This window comes from Triturus cristatus, chromosome 1_2 (genome assembly GCF_964204655.1).
Source record: "Triturus cristatus chromosome 1_2, aTriCri1.1, whole genome shotgun sequence".
Taxonomy (NCBI): Eukaryota; Metazoa; Chordata; class Amphibia; order Caudata; family Salamandridae; genus Triturus; species Triturus cristatus.
In genome coordinates, this window is record NC_140580.1 from 137112006 (window position 1) to 137129327 (window position 17322).

The 17322-nt window shown below is 48.0% G+C and overlaps 1 protein-coding gene across 1 annotated transcript in view; it reads right to left on the minus strand.

Moving 5' to 3' along the window:
• FHIP2A (FHF complex subunit HOOK interacting protein 2A) overlaps window positions 1-17322 on the minus strand; it is a 246797-nt gene that overhangs the window by 50562 nt on the left and 178913 nt on the right. Inside the window, exon 15 of the mRNA XM_085603279.1 lies at window positions 6084-6224. Within this exon, the coding sequence (XP_085459405.1) occupies window positions 6084-6224 (141 nt within the window). The remainder of the gene's footprint in view (window positions 1-6083; window positions 6225-17322) is intronic.

Sequence of the window (17322 nt, forward strand, 5' to 3'; positions counted from 1 at the left end):
AGTACTCCTGCGCATCGATAGGTGGCGTCGGTCGACTCCGCGTTCTTTGTTGGAGTCATGGTCGCCAGAATGACGTCGCAGTATTTACTTAGACGCCGCCCTCGCGCGCTGACGTCAGTTATTTACACGACATTCCACGGCAGAAGCGCAGAGCCATGCAATTCACTGTCCACTGGTGCACAAAACTAGGGCCCTGAAAGGGAGTCCTTTACCCTAGAAGTCAGTTCGCAGAACGGGGAGGATGGGTGAAGCGGTGAGGAATCCATAAATAATCTATGTCTCTTACAGATATATATCGTTGTCTGAAAGAGACAATTAGTTATGGATTCCTCACCTTAGAATAGATACCCCAGCAATACCAACCCCGGAGGTGGGTCTTCGAACCAAGTTCACACCAGAAAGTCCTGGAGAACTGAACGGCCAAAGAAGCAGTCTCTCCAGACTTGGCTATCCAGGCAGTAGTGTTTGGTAAATGTGGGCAGTGAAGCCCACGTAGCTGCCTGGCAGATATCAAGACCAAGAAGGGGGACTCCACGTCCCAAAGCAGTAGAGTGTGCCGTCGCCCTGGTGGAATGGGTGTGCAACCCCACTGGAGGTTCCTTTTTCGCTAAGTAATAGCAGATTTTGATGCAAAGAATGATCCATCGGGAGATGGTTAATTTTTGCACGGTCCGACCTTTCTTGGCGCCCATATAGCCAACAAAGAGCTGGTCATCTACCCGGAATTGTTTTCTGCGATCCAGAGAAAATGAAAGCGCACGTTTTGGATACAGATGGTGGAGCCTCCCTTCCTCTTTAGAAGGATGCGGGGGCAGGAAGAAGGTGGGCAACAAGATGCTCTGTCCTATGTGAAAAGTGGTAACCACTTTGGGAAAGAAGGATGGTCTAGTGTGAAGGACAACTTTGTCCGGATGAACAGCCAGGAAAGGAGGTTTAGAAGAAAGGGCTTGAAGCTCACTTACCCAGCGAGGAGAGGTGATGGCAACCAGAAAAGCAGTCTTAAATGTAAGAAGTCTGAGAGGACAGTTAAGTAGCGGCTCAAAAGGAGCGCACATAAGATATGTGAGAACCAGGTTCCAGTCCCACTGAGGCATTACGAAAGGGGTTGGAGGAAACAAGTGAGTAATGCCCTTAAGGAAGCGATGTCCAATAGGGGACTTAAAAAGAGAAGGCTGGCCAGGAAGCCGAATAAAGGCCGAAAGATAGCCTTAGAGTGCCCAGAGCAGAGCTCGGCTGGGCCAAAGAAAGAATGAAGAGGAGAACCTCTAAAAGGGGGATCTACAGCCTTTGCTGCACACCATGCCACAAACTTGTTCCAGCTACAGGCGTATACCGTTTTGGTAGCAGGACGCCAGGCTGCCAAGATAACATTACATACTTCAGGAGGAAGGTCGAAAGCTGTCAACTGTCACCGCTCAATCTCCATGCAAGGAGGTGGAGGCTGGACAGGTTCGGGTGGAAGGCAGTCCCTTGCTGCTGCGACAGAAGATCCTCCCGAAGATCGGAGGATCGATGGCCATGTGCAATAGCTCGGGATACCATACTCTTCGTGCCCAATCCGGGGCCACAAGAATGACTTGGGCCCGGTCGAGCTTGATCTTCTTCAGCACTCTGAGCAGAAGTGGTATAGGCGTATAGAAGACCACAACTCCACTTGCGACGAAAAGCATCACCTTGCGAGTGCCGCCTTGGAAATTCCAACACGCAGAACTGCTGACATTGTGCATTCTCTTCTTTGGCGAATAGATCTAACCAAGGCTCTGCCCACTGCTGAAAGAGACCTTGCACCACCTCCGAGTGAAGACGCCATTCGTGATCCATCATGCACCTGCGGCTGAGTTCGTCCGTCCTGGCGTTCAGAGAACCTGCAAGTTGTGGAACCACCAGAGATATGTCCAAAAGCGGACAGCCTCCTGACATAGGGTCCACAACCCCATCCCACCCTGTTTGTTGCAGTACCACATGGCGGTGGTGTTGTCAGTGAACACCGGCACTACTTAGACAGAGGGAAGGAATGCCTTTAGTGCAATACGAATTGTCCGAAGCTCCAGAAGGTTGATGTGGAGCCCAGACTCCGCCAGAGGCCTCTGATCTCCGCCTCTCCCATGTGACCGCCCCACCCTAGCAGTGATGCATCTGTCACCACTGTGAACTCTGGTTGGGGAAGGGAGAAGATTTGCCGTTGACCCAATCTTGGTTCGTTGGCCACCACTGCAATTGGCGTGCAGTGCCCTCCGAGATTTGAACGCAATTGGAACAATTCCCCTGATGCTGTGCCCACTGGAACTTCAGGTCCCACTGCAGAGCCCGCATATGCCACCTGCCATAGCCCACTAGCAGGCTGCAGGAGGCCATGAGGCCCAGTAGTCTCAGGGTCATTCTGACTGAAACCCGGTATAGAGGCTGAAAGATCTGAATCATAGCCTGAATATCCCGGACTCGCTAAATCGGGAGGATGAGCCCTAAACTGCGCTGTGTCCAGACCCGCTGCGATGAAAAGGAGCCTCTTCGAGGGAATCAGGTGTGACTTCGGCACATTGATGGTGAACCCCAGCGAATGCAGGTCATCGGCCGTAGTCTGGAGGTGGGAGACGACAGCCTGGGGTGAGCCTCCCTTCAACAGCCAGTTGTCGAGATACAGGAAGACTGGAACCCCTGATCTGCGCAGATGAGCTACGACCACCGCCATCACTTTCGTGAACACTCGAGGGGCACTGGTAAGGCCAAAGGGGAGCACGGTAAACTGAAAGTGCTGGTGGCCTACCTTGAACCTCAGGTAATACCACTGGACCAGCAGGACAGGGATGTGAAAATAAGCGTACTGCAAGTCCAACGCTACCATCCAGCCTGCAGGGTCTAGAGCAGACAGGACCTGAGCTAGTGTCAACATTTTGAACTTCTCCTTCCAGAGGAAGCGGTTGACGTTCCCGAGATCCAAGATAGGACGCAAGGCATCAGAAAGTAGTGGGAATAACAACCACAACCTACTTCTAGGGCAGGAACTCGCTCAATTGCTTCCTTGGCCAAGAGAGCTGTAACTTCCTGTTGGAGAAGGGCCAAGTGATCCACCGACATGCGATGGGTCTGAGGCGGCATGGATGGAGGGATAGTCTCCAATGGGAGGGAGTAGCCCCTTCGGATTATCTGCAAAACCCACCTGTCTAACGTGATGTTGAGCCAGTGGGGGAGGTGATGGCAAATCCTGCTGCGCACTGGCAAATGGTGGCGCTGAAAGGTCAGACTAGGAGGGTTTGGAGGCTGCTGCAGAGGGGGTGCTGGTGGACTGGCCCCCCTGCTGGCCCCCAGACAACACGACAGTGGGTCCCACGTCCCCGGCCGCCCAGATGCTGGACAGCTTTGTGGCTCTGAACGGGACGTGGTGAGGCACCCCTTCCGTAGCCACGAAAGGGGCGAAAAGCAGTGCGCTAGGCGGGAGGTGGATGCGAGGCCCAAGGACCTGGCCGTAGCCCTGGAGTCCTTAAAGCGCTCAAGCGCGTTGTTCGCCTTGTCGCCAAACAAGCGACAGCCATCACAGGGCATGTCCAAAAGCGTAGCTTGGACATCACCTGAAAAGCCAGCAGACCTCAACCAAGCATAGCGTCTAAGGGCTACCGACGTGGAAATCGTCCTGCCTAGCGAGTTGGCGGTGTGCAGCCCACAACGGATGGTGAACTTTGCTGCGTCTCTCCCTTCAGCAACTGCACGGGAGAGCATGGCCCGGGCCTCCTCTGGCCACTGTGGCAGCACCTGCGCAACCGTGTCCCACACCGAGTGGGAGTAACAGCCCAAGAGACATGAGGTGTTCACCGACCGTAGTCCTAAGCTGGAGGAAGAAAACATCTTCTTACCAAGGTGGTCCAGCTTCTTGGATTCCCTATCAGGTGGTACGGTAGGGAATGCGCCCTTGGAAGTCGGGGCTTGGACCACCAAGCTCTCAGGGGTGGGGTGTTGGGGGAGGAAAATGGAGTCGCTTGGGGCCAGGCGGTGGCATCTGGAAATCATCCTACCCACAGCAGCCCCTGTCTTGGATTTGGACCAAGTGCCCAAAAGGATGTCCATGAGGACCTTATTGAATGGCAGCAAGGGCTCCGATGAGGCTGCTGCCGGCTGAAGCACCTCTGTCAGGAGGTTAGTCCTGACTGCCACCATAGGAAGCTCGAGGTTTAAGATCTCCGCCACCCTACGCAACACCACTGCGTAAGATGCACCCTCCTCCGTAGCCACGGTAGGGGGGAAAGCATGCCAAGGTCTGGGGAGGTATCCAAACCACTGGCCTCACTCAACTCCTCTCTACAGTCCGGTTCTTCCAACTGGTCTGCTAGAGGGTCGACAGACCCCTCCCCATCCTCCTCTGGTAGCCACTCAGGGCAATAGGGAACACCAGGGGAGAACAATGGTACAAAAGTACTGGTCGGCGTCAGTCCAGACGTCGGACGACATTGGTCCGGCTCCGTGTCCACATCGAGGGAGAGGCTGTGGTCGACGTCGGATGGGGACACAACCGGCGTTGGAGGGGGCAGAGGTGTCGTCACTGGACCCGGCACCGGAAGAGTTGTCACAAGGTCGACCAGCGCAGATCTGGATCCAGGCTTGGATCCTTGGGGGCCCTGCAGCGCCAAAGCAGCCGGCATTGAAGGCCTAGAGCCCCCAGCGGAGTCCGCGGGACCAGAGGACGCGCTGGCAGAGTCGGGCTGCCCAAAGATGGAATGCAAGGCTTCGTAAAACTTCGAAGCTGGGCAGGGGTCATTCCGGCTCCTAGAAAGGGAGGGAAGGCCAGAGTCGACCCAACAGGCTCCGTGGGCAGAGCCGGACGACTACCTTCCACTTCCTGTCAACCGACGGACCAGAAGAACGCGAAGAGCGACGATGCTTCTTCGCCTTACCTGAAAACAAAGACTTCGATGTGGTGGTGTGGCTCCGCGAACGGTCCCACGACCTCGCTCTCGACCGGGACCTTGAACGACACGGAGCAGACTGCCGGGCCTCAAATCTTTCGGGACCGCTCCCGCAAAGACTCGGGGTTCATGGCCTGGCAGTTGGAAAACAACTTTGCTCCAAGCACCAAAGGCACACAGTGCGGGTCCGTGATCGACATCCATGAGCAACAGGAGTCGCAAGCCATGAAGCCGGTCAGACGTGACATCCCTCCATGCTCCAGGAGTCGATCAACTCAAAAAAGGTGTTGACAAAAGTTGCAAAAACAGAGTCAATAAGTGATTCGAGGTACCGCTCTCTCCGGATCTGCGCTGGCTGGCGCGGAGAAAGAAAGAACGGACGTCAGTAGATACTGCGAGGTCATTCCGGCGATCACAACGCCAACGACGCACGCGGAGTCGACCGACGCCACCTATCGATGCGCAGGGGTACAGCTGAAGAAAAAATTCTCCGGATCCAGTCTGACGACTGGGGGTAATTCTAAGGTGAGGAATCCATAACTAATTTTCTCTTTCAGATAATAGGAACACGCATTTTAACTGTGAAAAAGAAAAGAAATTAAAGAAACCAGAAAAAAGAAACCTTTTTGGACACATTTATTGTATATTGTATCGCTGGATGCTCGGGGCATTGTATCTATTACATTTTTTAACTTGTACAATGGTGCACTGCCATTTTTGCGAGGAGTGTTCTGCCCACACACAGAGAAGCAAGCAAAGATAGTCTGTATTTTTCTACAGATCTACTTCATAAGAAGTGAAATAATACCAGTATTGCAATGATATGCTCTAAACAAGCTGATCAACATAGAAAAGTACACCCTCTATATTTTCCTTCTTACTGCATTTTTTGTTTTTAGGACCACCACATGAGCTCTGGCAACAGATAAAGTGGTGTCTAGGAAGAATTAAAAACAGAACATTTGTGTCTTTAATTACATTGAAGAGTAGACATGGCCTGTGTTAGAATTCAAAAGACCCAAGTATGTAGAAATGCAAGGGCAAAACAAGAGAGGGGCAAGAAATCTTAAATCCACCTTTTTGTAAATCGAGAATTATTTTACATTTCCTTCCCCATCAACGCTCCCCTGGAAACATTTGTCCATCTTTTCAGTGACAACCTTGCATCCATGTTTTAAGTCTACTTACCCTGACAATGACAGAAAACAGAGATCTACAGCCTGGAGCCAGATTTACATATGGATCCAAAAGGAATTCATGTATGTGTGGGTGAGGGAAGAGACACAGCTTGGACAACACTGACGTTACTTGTAAATTAACATCATAAGGCTGTTTGGAGAACAAGAAGAGAAAACTGTTTAGCGACAAAGGCAGAACAACTTATACAAACATTTGCATGATTAAGCAATATTTGGTTCTATGAGGTCCTGTAAACTATTTGTTCATTTTGGTCATGAAATGTCCTCAATAAATGCTCTTGCCACTTTAAAAAAAATACATAATGTTTCCCTTGAAAGGTATGTGAAGAAATGTTCTTTTCATGTGCAATTAGGGAGAATACAATTCCTGAATTTGTTATAACAACATAATTCTGATGCTAACCGCTTACAAATAATTGAGAGCAGTCACACCTTACGCCACTTGACTGGCTGCAACCAGAGGTAAGACTGTCCTTAAAAAATCTGCTAGGTCTTCAAAGCAGAACAACTAGGTACAGCATGTATGGCTGATAATAATAAAGGGGTTCGTGTAGGGTTGATCTAGTTAGTTGAAAGGTATAGTTAAGTTAACTCTGAAGACCATTAATTGACAAAGCTAATTATCTGGGCGTTTGTACAATGCAAAGGATTTATCTGACTTCACTATTACATCCAGGTAAGTGCATAGTTATTATTAGTACATTTGATGGAGAGGGGTTCGTAGGTGTGATTTTGGGGGCAGGGCACAACAGTACTCCATTTATATCAGGTCTTTATGATCGAACAGGGCGAGTGAGAGGTTCTGGAGGGCTCATTTTCATTGCTGGATTAGGCCCAGGGCCTATGGCACCCTTGCTCCGCCACTGCAAACAAGAAAAGAGAAGCAGAGGCAATAGCCGTGCACGTTTACCTCAGGTTATGAAAGAAATTCTGAAAAAGAAACAGGGAGATGGAAAATGGTGCAAACAACAGAGGTCTTACAACGTGCCTCCTACACACTAATTGTGCTCAAAAAGTGAACTTGATTCCTTAACATGGTGCTAGTTAATGTGTTCAAAGCCAGTATTAAGGCAAAAGTTTTTGAAGCAGCAAGATTTTAAGCTCCACCCTGTATACGTCATTTATATGCTTATATACGACATTTATAATCAAGGTGTGGTTTAACTTCATTAACATATGTGGTACATTTAAATAAATAGTATGTAACCATTACGATCACGAAGACTTCATATATATGTATATCAGGTTGATTAATAGACTGATGTATTCATATGGATTACATACTCACTTTTAATAATTGCTACTGATGTATTTCTCTAACATGTATCCATTTTGATTCTCTAGTTGACTGGGCAAGTGCACCCACTTGCCAGACCCTAAACCTTCCCTTTTCTTCATATCAGACACCCCTATGGGAGGCCCAAGGGCAGGGTGGATTGTAAGTATAAGGTAGGACAAGCCCTGATGTGTTTGGCATGTCCTAATAGTGAATTACAGCCATTTTTGTTTTTCACTATTGCAAGGCTACCTGTTCCCCATAAGCCAGAATGGGAGGTTTGATTATTACATCTTATAATCCTAACTGACTCAGCGAACATGGTAGAAATTTGAGTTTAGTATGCCTGAACTCAGAATGATAAAATGCATCTTTTAGTGAAGTTGGTTTTAACATTCTGTGTTTGAAAATACCACTTTTAGAAAGCAGGTATTTTCTTGTCTAACCATCCAAACATGCCTCTGCTAGGCTGTGTATTCCTTGTCTGGAGTTTGAGTGACAGGGGCTGGAGGATTCCCGGAGACAGGGTGAGTCAGCACAGGGCTGAATAGAGAGATCTCCATATAGATGGGTGGGAGGAGATGCACCTGGGACCTGAATAGGGCTGTGCTTTCCCTCCACAATGCTGGCTCCACCTCCTGTGGTGCAGCTGATGTCTCTGCCGTGCACTCTGAAAGGAAAGAAGGAGTCATGTAAACAAAGTGCTCCAGGACTGACCAGAACTGGTTTGGACGAAACAGAGGCCTCTCTGCCTTCAGAGAACATCGAGAATCTTTGTATACATATTAGGACCCAAACCCAAGAACTTTAGATCACTTTGGGAAACAAGAAGAAACCTTTCCTGAGGAGAGGAACCAAGAAGAAACTGAGGAGAGACTATCCATGAAACTGGGGGGATTGGCCTGCAGGGGTTCCCTACTGCCAGAGAGAGGAGAAAGGAACTTTATGTGTACTTTTGCTCAACTTGTAAAGGATCTCCAAGGGCTTGGAAAAGAGCTTGCCTCCTGCTGAAGTCTCAGGGACAACAGACTTCAACCACCAGTTCCCCAGAGTTCTTTAGAAGTGCCTGCTGCTGTTTTTGGGTCTTCTGAGGGACTGCGTGTCGCAAGGAGCTGGAAGCGTGACTCACGGAGAAGAAGCGTGTCGCCGTCCCAGCCGCTGCATCACTGAACAAGGGTGTCGCCGCAGTAGCGGTCGCATTGCACCGCATCACGAGAAGCGCCCCGCAACACAGAAGAAGCAGGTCGCCGTCGCAGCCATCGTAGCTTGCGCATTGCACCGCATCAAGAGAAGTCTCGCATCGAGCAAGAGGCGTGTCGCCGTTGCATCTTGGATGACGCCGCTGTAGCTGTCGCATTGCACCGAGAAAAGCGCCTCGCATCCACGGAGAAGCGTGTCGCTGTCGGAGCTGCTGCCATTGCATCTCTGCAACAAGGGTGTCGCCGCTGTAACTATCGCATCGAGCGGAAGCGTCTCGCATCACTGGAGAAGAGTGTCGCCGCCAAAGCCGCTGTCGTCACATCACTGGACAAGGGTGTAGCTGACGTATCGAGCCGAGATCTCTCACAACATCAGAGAAGCGAGCCGCATCAGGAAGATCTTCACGTCTTTATTTCTTTGCACCAAACTTTCATTGCATCAGTATCGTTGCAACACTTTCGTTGCCCTGCATGTCGCTTCTACAGGTACATTGACTTAAAGTGTCGCATTATTAACTAAAGAGAAATAAGCTAAATTCTACCATCTGAAAGTAATAGTATTGTGGATTTTTGTCATTTATGGTCTTGTGGTAAATCTATATAAAGAATACTTATTTTTTATATCAAACCTGTGTGGTGTCCATCTGTAGTGTTGTCACTGGATTACTGTGTGTGTTCACAAATGTTTTACACACTGCCTCTGAGATAAGCCTGTCTGCTCGTGCCAAGCTACCAAGGGGGTGAGCAGGGGTTATTTTAGGAGTGTACCCCCTTACCCTGACTAGAGGCGAGGGTCCCTATTTGTCACAAGTGCATACCTGGGCCAACTAGAGACCCCCAAGTCTAACAGTTATGTATTAGACTGCTAATAGTGAGGATGGGAGAAGAAAGCTGGCAACGAACGCACTGCAATGATGGTGAGAGAAAGCCTCCTGTTAACGGTGTACCAGGAGGGTGCAACAGCCAAAGCCATCACATTAGTACCGAACTGTGTGGAGATGGTAATTTAGGGAGTATGTTCACTCCCATCAAATGCGGTTACGGGATTGGCTCTCCGTGGTGGAAATGAGATATGGATGTTCTGGATAAAGGTTATTTGCACTTTTAATTGATGTTTCACAGCTAGTTAGGCAGACTTCATCCAGACTTTGAGAGGAAACAGATGTCTCTCTGCTCTGATTTTTTGAGTATAAAGCTTTGTGCAGAGCACTCATTTAATTTGTTCCTCTACTAAAGCTCGAACTCATGTGGACACCTTCTATGCTCCCTCTTTAGAAATTCCCTTTAGAGGTTTCTGCCTTAGCTTATCGTTAGATTAGAAAAGGAAAGGAAAATGCTACTTACCAGTATGCAACTGTTCTTGGCATGTAGAGCTGCAGATCCACATACTTTAGCATAGATCGCCATCTGGTGTTGGGCCCGGATGTTTGCACTTGTTTTTGTCTTAGAAAAGTCTTTGGAAGTCACGAGATAGGGGACTCCTCCTCTGGATGATAGTGCGCATGGGCATCGGCTCCATCTTCAGATTGTTTTTTCGCCAGCAGGGAAATGGAGTTTTGTGAGAAACAGAAAAAGATGCGCATGTGTGCTGTATCTAAATAAGATAATACTGGAACAGATAAAGGTAGCCGGGGAGGTGGGTGGGCGTATGTGGATCTGCAGCTCTACATGCCATGCATACTGGTAAGTAGCATTTTCCGTTTGAGGCATATGAGCTGCAGATCACATACTTTAGCATACATTATATAGCACTACTCCTCCTTAGCGGCGACCACCAGTATCTGTTGCAGTAGTTTGAAATAGTGTTTTGAGTACAGCCTGGCCCACACTAGCTTGTTGTTGCGTTTGCACATCTACACAATAATGTTTTGTGAATGTGTGTGGTGTAGACCATGTAGCTGCTTTGCAGATGTCATGTAAGGGAATGCTCCCTAAAAATGCCATGGAAGCCCATATCTTTCTGGTAGAGTGGGCTTTAGGAGGAATGGATAATGTGCGTTTTGCTTTGTGATAGCAAATTTGTATGCATTTGACGATCCATCTTGCAATACCAGATTTTGATATGGGATTTGCCTTTATGTGGTTGGGAGAAGGACACAAAAAGCGGTTTTATGGCCCATTAATCTTGTGAGAACAATATTTAAATTCCACACTGGTGATGGTGGTACCCTTGGAGGAATTATTCTTTTGAGGCCTTCCATAAATGCTTTGATGGCAGGTACTCTGAACAGTGATAGATGTTGTCTATTTTGTAAGTAGGCTGCTATTGCAGCGAGGTGTAATCTAATAGAGGTGTATGCCAGATTACACCGTTGAAGATGTAGTAAGTAACATATGATGTGTTGAATTGACATCTAATGGATTGATAGTGTTGTTGGTACAATATATCACAAATATTTTCCACTTGGCTGCGTAACAGGCTCTAGTGGTGGGTCGTCTAGCTTCTTTTATAACATTGATACAGTCAGGGGGTAGGTTAAGGTAACCAAACTCTAAGACCTCGGGAGCCAGATCGCTAGGTTGAGCTGGGTCCGGGTGTCTGATCTCTCCATGGCTCTGGGTTAAGAGATTTGGGGAGAGATGTCGTTTTTGGTACAGGACTACAAATAGTTCCAGTAACATGGTGTACCATGGTTGTCTGGCCCATGTTGGAGCAACTAGGATGAGAGTCTGAGTTTTGCTGCAGTTTTCGCACCACTAGTGGAATGAGTGGGAGAGGTGGAAAGGCGTACGCAAATTTGCCTGACCAATTCATCCATATCGCATTGCCTCTGGACAATGGGTGTGGATATCTGGTGGCGAAGCTTGGTCATTTGGCGTTTTCGTATGTGGCGAACAGATCTATCTGTGGTTGCCCCCAATTTTGGAAAAATGGTTGAAGAACTTGCGGATGAAGTTCCCACTTGTAAATCTGTTGTGTCTGACGACTTAAGAGATCTGCTATGCTGTTTTGAACTCCTGGAACGTGTTAGGCTAGGAGAAAAATGTTCTGTGGAATTGCCCATCTCCAAATGCTTTGTGCTAGTTAGGAGAGTCGCAGGGAGTGTGTCCCGCCTTGTTTCTGTCTGTAATAAATTGCTGTCATATTGTTGGTGCGGACTAGGACGCTTTGCCCAGAAGGTGTTTCTGGAAGGACTTTAATGCTAGAAATATGGCTAGCAGCTCCAGGTAATTCATGTGGAGTAACCTTTGTTGAGGTGTCCACCTGCCCTGCATGGTGTGATGTAATAGATGAGCTCCCCAGCCGGAGAGCGATGCGTCCGCTGTTAGCGAAATCTGTGGAACAGGCTCGATGAACGGTTGCCCTTTGGAAAGGTTTTTGGTGTTCCACCACTGCAGAGAGCAATGCGTGCGACCGTCAACCAACACCAGATCTGTAGGCTGACCTTGAGCCTGGTTCCACTGACGTGCTAAACATTCTTGTAGAGGACGCATCTGGAGTCTTGCGTGAGGCACTATGAATATGCAAGAGGCCATCATCCCTATTAGCTGCATGAACACTCGAGCTGGGAGAGAGTGTTGTGGCAGAAACTTTGTAATGAGGCTTTGTATGCGTGCTATCCTGGTTGGACTGGGATATGTAAGTGCTTTTGAGGTGTTTGTCGCATCAAGGTATTTTTGTGTGTGGGACAGTTGTAGGTGAGACTTTGCGTGGTTTATGGTAAGCCCTAAGTCATGAAGCAGTTGGATTGTCGCGCGAGTGTGGTGTACACACTGGTCGTAAGACTTGGCTTTTATTAGCCAGTCGTCTAGGTAGGGGAAGACATGAATCTGTTGTCTTCGCAGGTGAGCTGCACCTACTGCTAGACACTTGGTGAAAACCCTGGGTGCTGTGGTGACCCCGAATGTGAGTACCGTGAATTGGTAGTGCTGACCGTCCACTACAAACCGTAGATATTTCCTTTGAGAGGTGTGAATGGGAATATGAAAGAAGGCGTCCTTGAGATCTAAAGTGGCAAGGAAACCGCCCTGTGTGAGAAGAGGAACGACTTTTTGAAGGGTGACTATGTGAAAGTGGTCTGATTGTATGTAAAGGTTTAGGGATCTGAGGTCCAGGTTGGGTCTCAGAGAGCCGTCGTTCTTTGGAATGAGGAAATACAGGGACTAAACCCCTGTGTTTTGCTGATACAGGGGAACTGGTTCTATTGCATATTTTTGTAGGAGGGAGATTACCTCTGGCTTTAATAGTGCTAAATGTTCTGTTGACATTGGACGTTGTCTGGGTGGTATGTTTGGGGGGGAGGTAGAGGTGAGTTCCAGACAATGACTGAACTATTTATCTCACCCACCTGTCAGTAGCGATGTTGTTCCAGACAGGTAGGAACTGTAGTAATCTTCCCCCGACCGGAGTGGGATGGTCCGGGGGGAGTGGAGGAAAGTCATTTGGTAGGGGTGGAGGCGGATCGACTGTTGTTGGGTTTGCCTCTACCTTTGTTATTGTTGCCTCTATAGCCTCCTCTCTGGTAGCCTTTGGTGAATGTGGTTTGGGCGGGAGCCTTATACGAGGTGGAGGGGTTGTCAGAGGAATAGCCTCTGGAGGTGCCTCTGTAAGAGGAGCGACGAAAAGAACGCCTGGGAACTTGTGATTGCAAAGCTCCCATTGATTTGGCTGTGTCAGGGTCTTTCTTCATCTTTTCCAGAGATGAATCCACAGCAGGACCAAAGAGGTTTTTTTCGTCAAATGGCTGGTTAAGGATGGAAGTTTGCACCTCTGGCTTAAACCCAGAAATGCGTAGCCATGCATGCCTACGTAACAGGACACTTGTGTTGATGGCTCCTGAGGCGGTATCTGCGACATCTAGAGCGCACCGAATGGAGGTGAGCTTACCCTCCTGTAGGTCGTTGGCCTTAGTTTTATATTTGTCAGGGAGGTGTTGCAATAGGGTTTCTAATTCATCATAGTGTGCCCTATCGTATCTGGCCAACAGTGCTTGAGTGTTAGCTATGCGCCGTATATTAGCTGCTTGTGACGCTGTACGCTTGCCAGAGGCGTCTAAGAGCTTTGATTCTTTGTCGGGTGGTGGTGCGTCCCCCGATGTTTGTGAATTGGCCCTTTTTCTGGCAGTGGAGACCATTAGGGAATCCAATGGTATTTGTCCCCTGATGCATATAGGGTCTGCTGGGGCAGATTTACACTTTTTCTCAATCCTGGGGTTAATAATCCTAGCCCTAACAGGGTCTTAGAATACCTCTGGGGCGTGTCTAATGACTCCCTTTAACATAGGAAGAACAGAAGTGGACTTTTGGGCTGTATCAAATGTGTCCATTAAGAAATCTTCCGCCACAGGGTCGGTGTGTAAATCCACCCCGTGGTATTGTGAAGCCCTATGAATGAGTTGGTTGAAACCCATGGTGTCCTCTGGAGGGGAAGGTCTAGAGGGATAGATATCCTCTTGTGTTATATTGGGGACGTCTGGTGTATTATAATCGTCCCATGGGTCTGGGGTTGAAGGCAGACTAGGATCTGGGTCATTGTCTGCACCCACCCCCACCATCATCTGAGGTGGTATCATCATCTGCTGGTGGAGGAGATGAGGAGAAGGAGAGTTTGTGGAGGGGGAGGCAGAGGAGGAGGTGGTGAAGGGAGGAGAGGAGATGTTGCAATGTCCCTCTTCTTTGGTGGAGATGGAGCCGGTAGAGGCATGTCCATTGGTCTCTTTTTAGGGCTTATAGTGAGTTGCCCTGCTTTAGGGTCCTTAATAAGCGTTTTTTACAGTGGATCTGGTTGAAAAAGTTCTTCTGTTTGAGGTTGACCTTTAGGTGCTGATTTTTTTCGGTGCCGAAGGCTTACACGGCAACGATTTCGAAGCGAATCTATGCTCTTTAAGCTTGAGAGCGTGAGGTTTTTTTTTTGTCTCTGAGGAGGCCTGCGGGACCGGTTGTTGTTTCGGTTCTGAGAGTTTTTTCGGTGCAGGTGGTGTTTACTTGGTTCCGATGGCTTTTTCGGAGCCGATGGCTGGGTACCAGTATGCTTCAGTGTCGATGTGGTAGTCCGCACAGTGGAGGTAGAGGGTTTCTTTTTCGGTGCCGGGGTTTTGGTGTCGGCTCCGATGGCAGGCTGACTTGATCCAGAGTGGCCTGAAGTCTTAGTTGTAGACTCCTTTGCCGGGCCTGGAGGCGGGGCGCGAGAAGTAGTGTCCCGGTGAGCACCTAGGCCCGAAGGAGATTGTGTCACCAAAGCCTTTTTGGGGGTTTTGGGGGGGAAATCGGGGGTCGACGTCAGTACTTACGACCCGCTGCCCAGGAGTGAGGTCTTCGACGTCGGAGTCATCTTCGGAGTCGTTGCCGAGGTGTTGTTTGGCCTGCTCCTTCTCTGGTACATCGATGCCCTCAGGGAAGATGTCATCGGGAATGGATGTCAACGAGCGAGCCATGGTTCGTCGAGCTAGACGGTCCCGAATAGTCTTTTTGGAGCGGAAGGAGGCACAAGCTGGACAGTCTCTGGCCTCATGCTCCGGTGAAAGACGCAGGTTACACACTTCATGAAGGTCTGTGTGTGGAAACTTCGATCCACACTGAGGACACTTTTTAAATGGAGTTCTTTCCATGAGCCACGTGCTGTGGCCTAGGTAGGCCTGAAGGCCTTCGTCGACGAAGACATCGAAGTTGAAGATGCGCGTCGATTAGGAATCGCGATCGAAAACAATACCGGAGAAAGGTGAAGGATTGCGTGTCGAAAGTTGTATTGTTCACTGAACCGAACTGGAGCGCGAGAAACACATCCGAGCCCGATGGCAGAAAAAAACAATCTGAAGATGGACCCGATGCCCATACGCATCATCATCCAGAGGAGGAGTCACCTATCTCGTGACTTCCAAAGACTTTTCTAAGACAAAAACAAGTGCAAACATCCGGGCCCAACACCAGATGTCGATCTATGCTAAAGTATGTGATCTGCAGCTCACATGCCTCGAACATTTCTTTATGGATGAGTTGATTGCATCAATCAATTGCTTACCTCTGTATTGTGGCTGTTACTATCTTGTACCTCATATAATCAGGACTTTAACGTACTGGCACACTTTAGTCTGCAGACTGTACTGCTATATCTTTTCAAATCGGGTCCTGCTTTTCATATATACTGGCTGGATTAATGTTTTAAAATAAACCCTTATGGCTGAATTAACTGGTTCTTGGTCTTCACTGTGGAGTCATATTGTCTTCACAGAAATGGAAATGCATTTCTGATGTTAGCTTCCTTACAAACACTTCAAGTCGACTATTAATGGTCTATGTGAACAATGGGGAAATTCGTTTGATGATTTTACTAAGAGATTGAGGTTCGGAAATCCATGTTTCATCAGCTGTGTTCACCTACTGTGAATAATCATTATGTGAGACATGCAGACAAAGATGAAGGCACTGCCAATCCTCTTCATTTATTTACCTTTATTCTGAAACACGGTTTCCTGAAAACGGTATGCTCAGGCAACACATTCAACCTAGATCCACACAACATCCTAGGAACTGGCAGGTCGAGACCCTCTCTCATGTGCATCATTCAGTGATATGGTAAATAATTTGGTGTAGCCAAGACCAGAAAAAGCAGTTCATCAACAAAATAGCCAGAGCGTACCCATTCACTGCCCATGCTAAAAGATCAACACAATGTAAAAATGCCAGAGACTGACATTTTCTTTAAAATATTACTGAAATGTATGCAGCTGGATAACAAAAAAAACCTGGTTCCATTAAAGATTTCAAATAAATGAGCGGATGTGGAGGTACACTTATAAGTTTTTGTAGAAGCATGTGCAATATGCGTTTAGAGGTATAAGTTGTGGATAGCGTTGGGGCTGCTGAGTAGAAGGACTGTAGGAGATATGGGAGAAAAGTGTATTGAGCATGTGTATATGGACACTAGCTTGATGAAAATGGTGTAAATACGAGAACAGGTTTGAGTAAAATGGAGGTTGCATCCATCTGGTTCGAGGTGCAGAAGGTGGTAGGATATGGATGCAGGGGTGGTGATGTATGCATGGTTGTGTGGTGTTTGGTGGCACGGTAGAGTATTTGTAGACCAGTGCCATCTTATAAGATACAATGAGCCTTAGTTGGACTCAAATTTGAAAATAAAAAGGTAAACAAAAACCCTACCTACCTTTCACATTTTTCCTGACAGGTTAACTGAACAACATTCAAGTAAATCTTTCCAATGCCTTGAAGCTCTCATATCTTGCGGTTACTCAATAATGCCTCCTTTTAAAAGGCTTTGTTCATTGAAGCAGACATGCACTCTACCAGATGCCGCCATGTTTGATCATTCTAATGACACATATTGTGAAGGTCCCTTGTTAGGTTTTCAATGGCCAGCAAGGACCACAGCTTACTCTCCTGTGTGTGGATTGATGGTATTACCATAGATTACCAAGACCAAGAGCCTCTTGGGCTTATAGATGCAATAATATCATATACTTATAAAGATTCTCTATTTTGGACACTTTTATACATGGAGGGTAAATCTAGCATTGCCGGATATTTTGCCATGGTCTCATTTATGTCCACTGGACTTTGTGCCTGTACTCTGAAGTACTGAGAAGATATTGAAATTAACCCCTCAGGTACTGTATAGTTCAGTGAGTGGTCTAATGGCCGCTACTTTGTTAGCAGGGTAGACTGCCCAATGCCGCAACTGCAAGTCCTTCATTCAGTCACCTTCCCCTATTTTAAACTTCTTTTTGCACTGCTCAAATGTTTTGATTTCCCGTTGGTCAAAAAGATCTTGGAGTATTCTGCCCCCCTACCCTTGCACC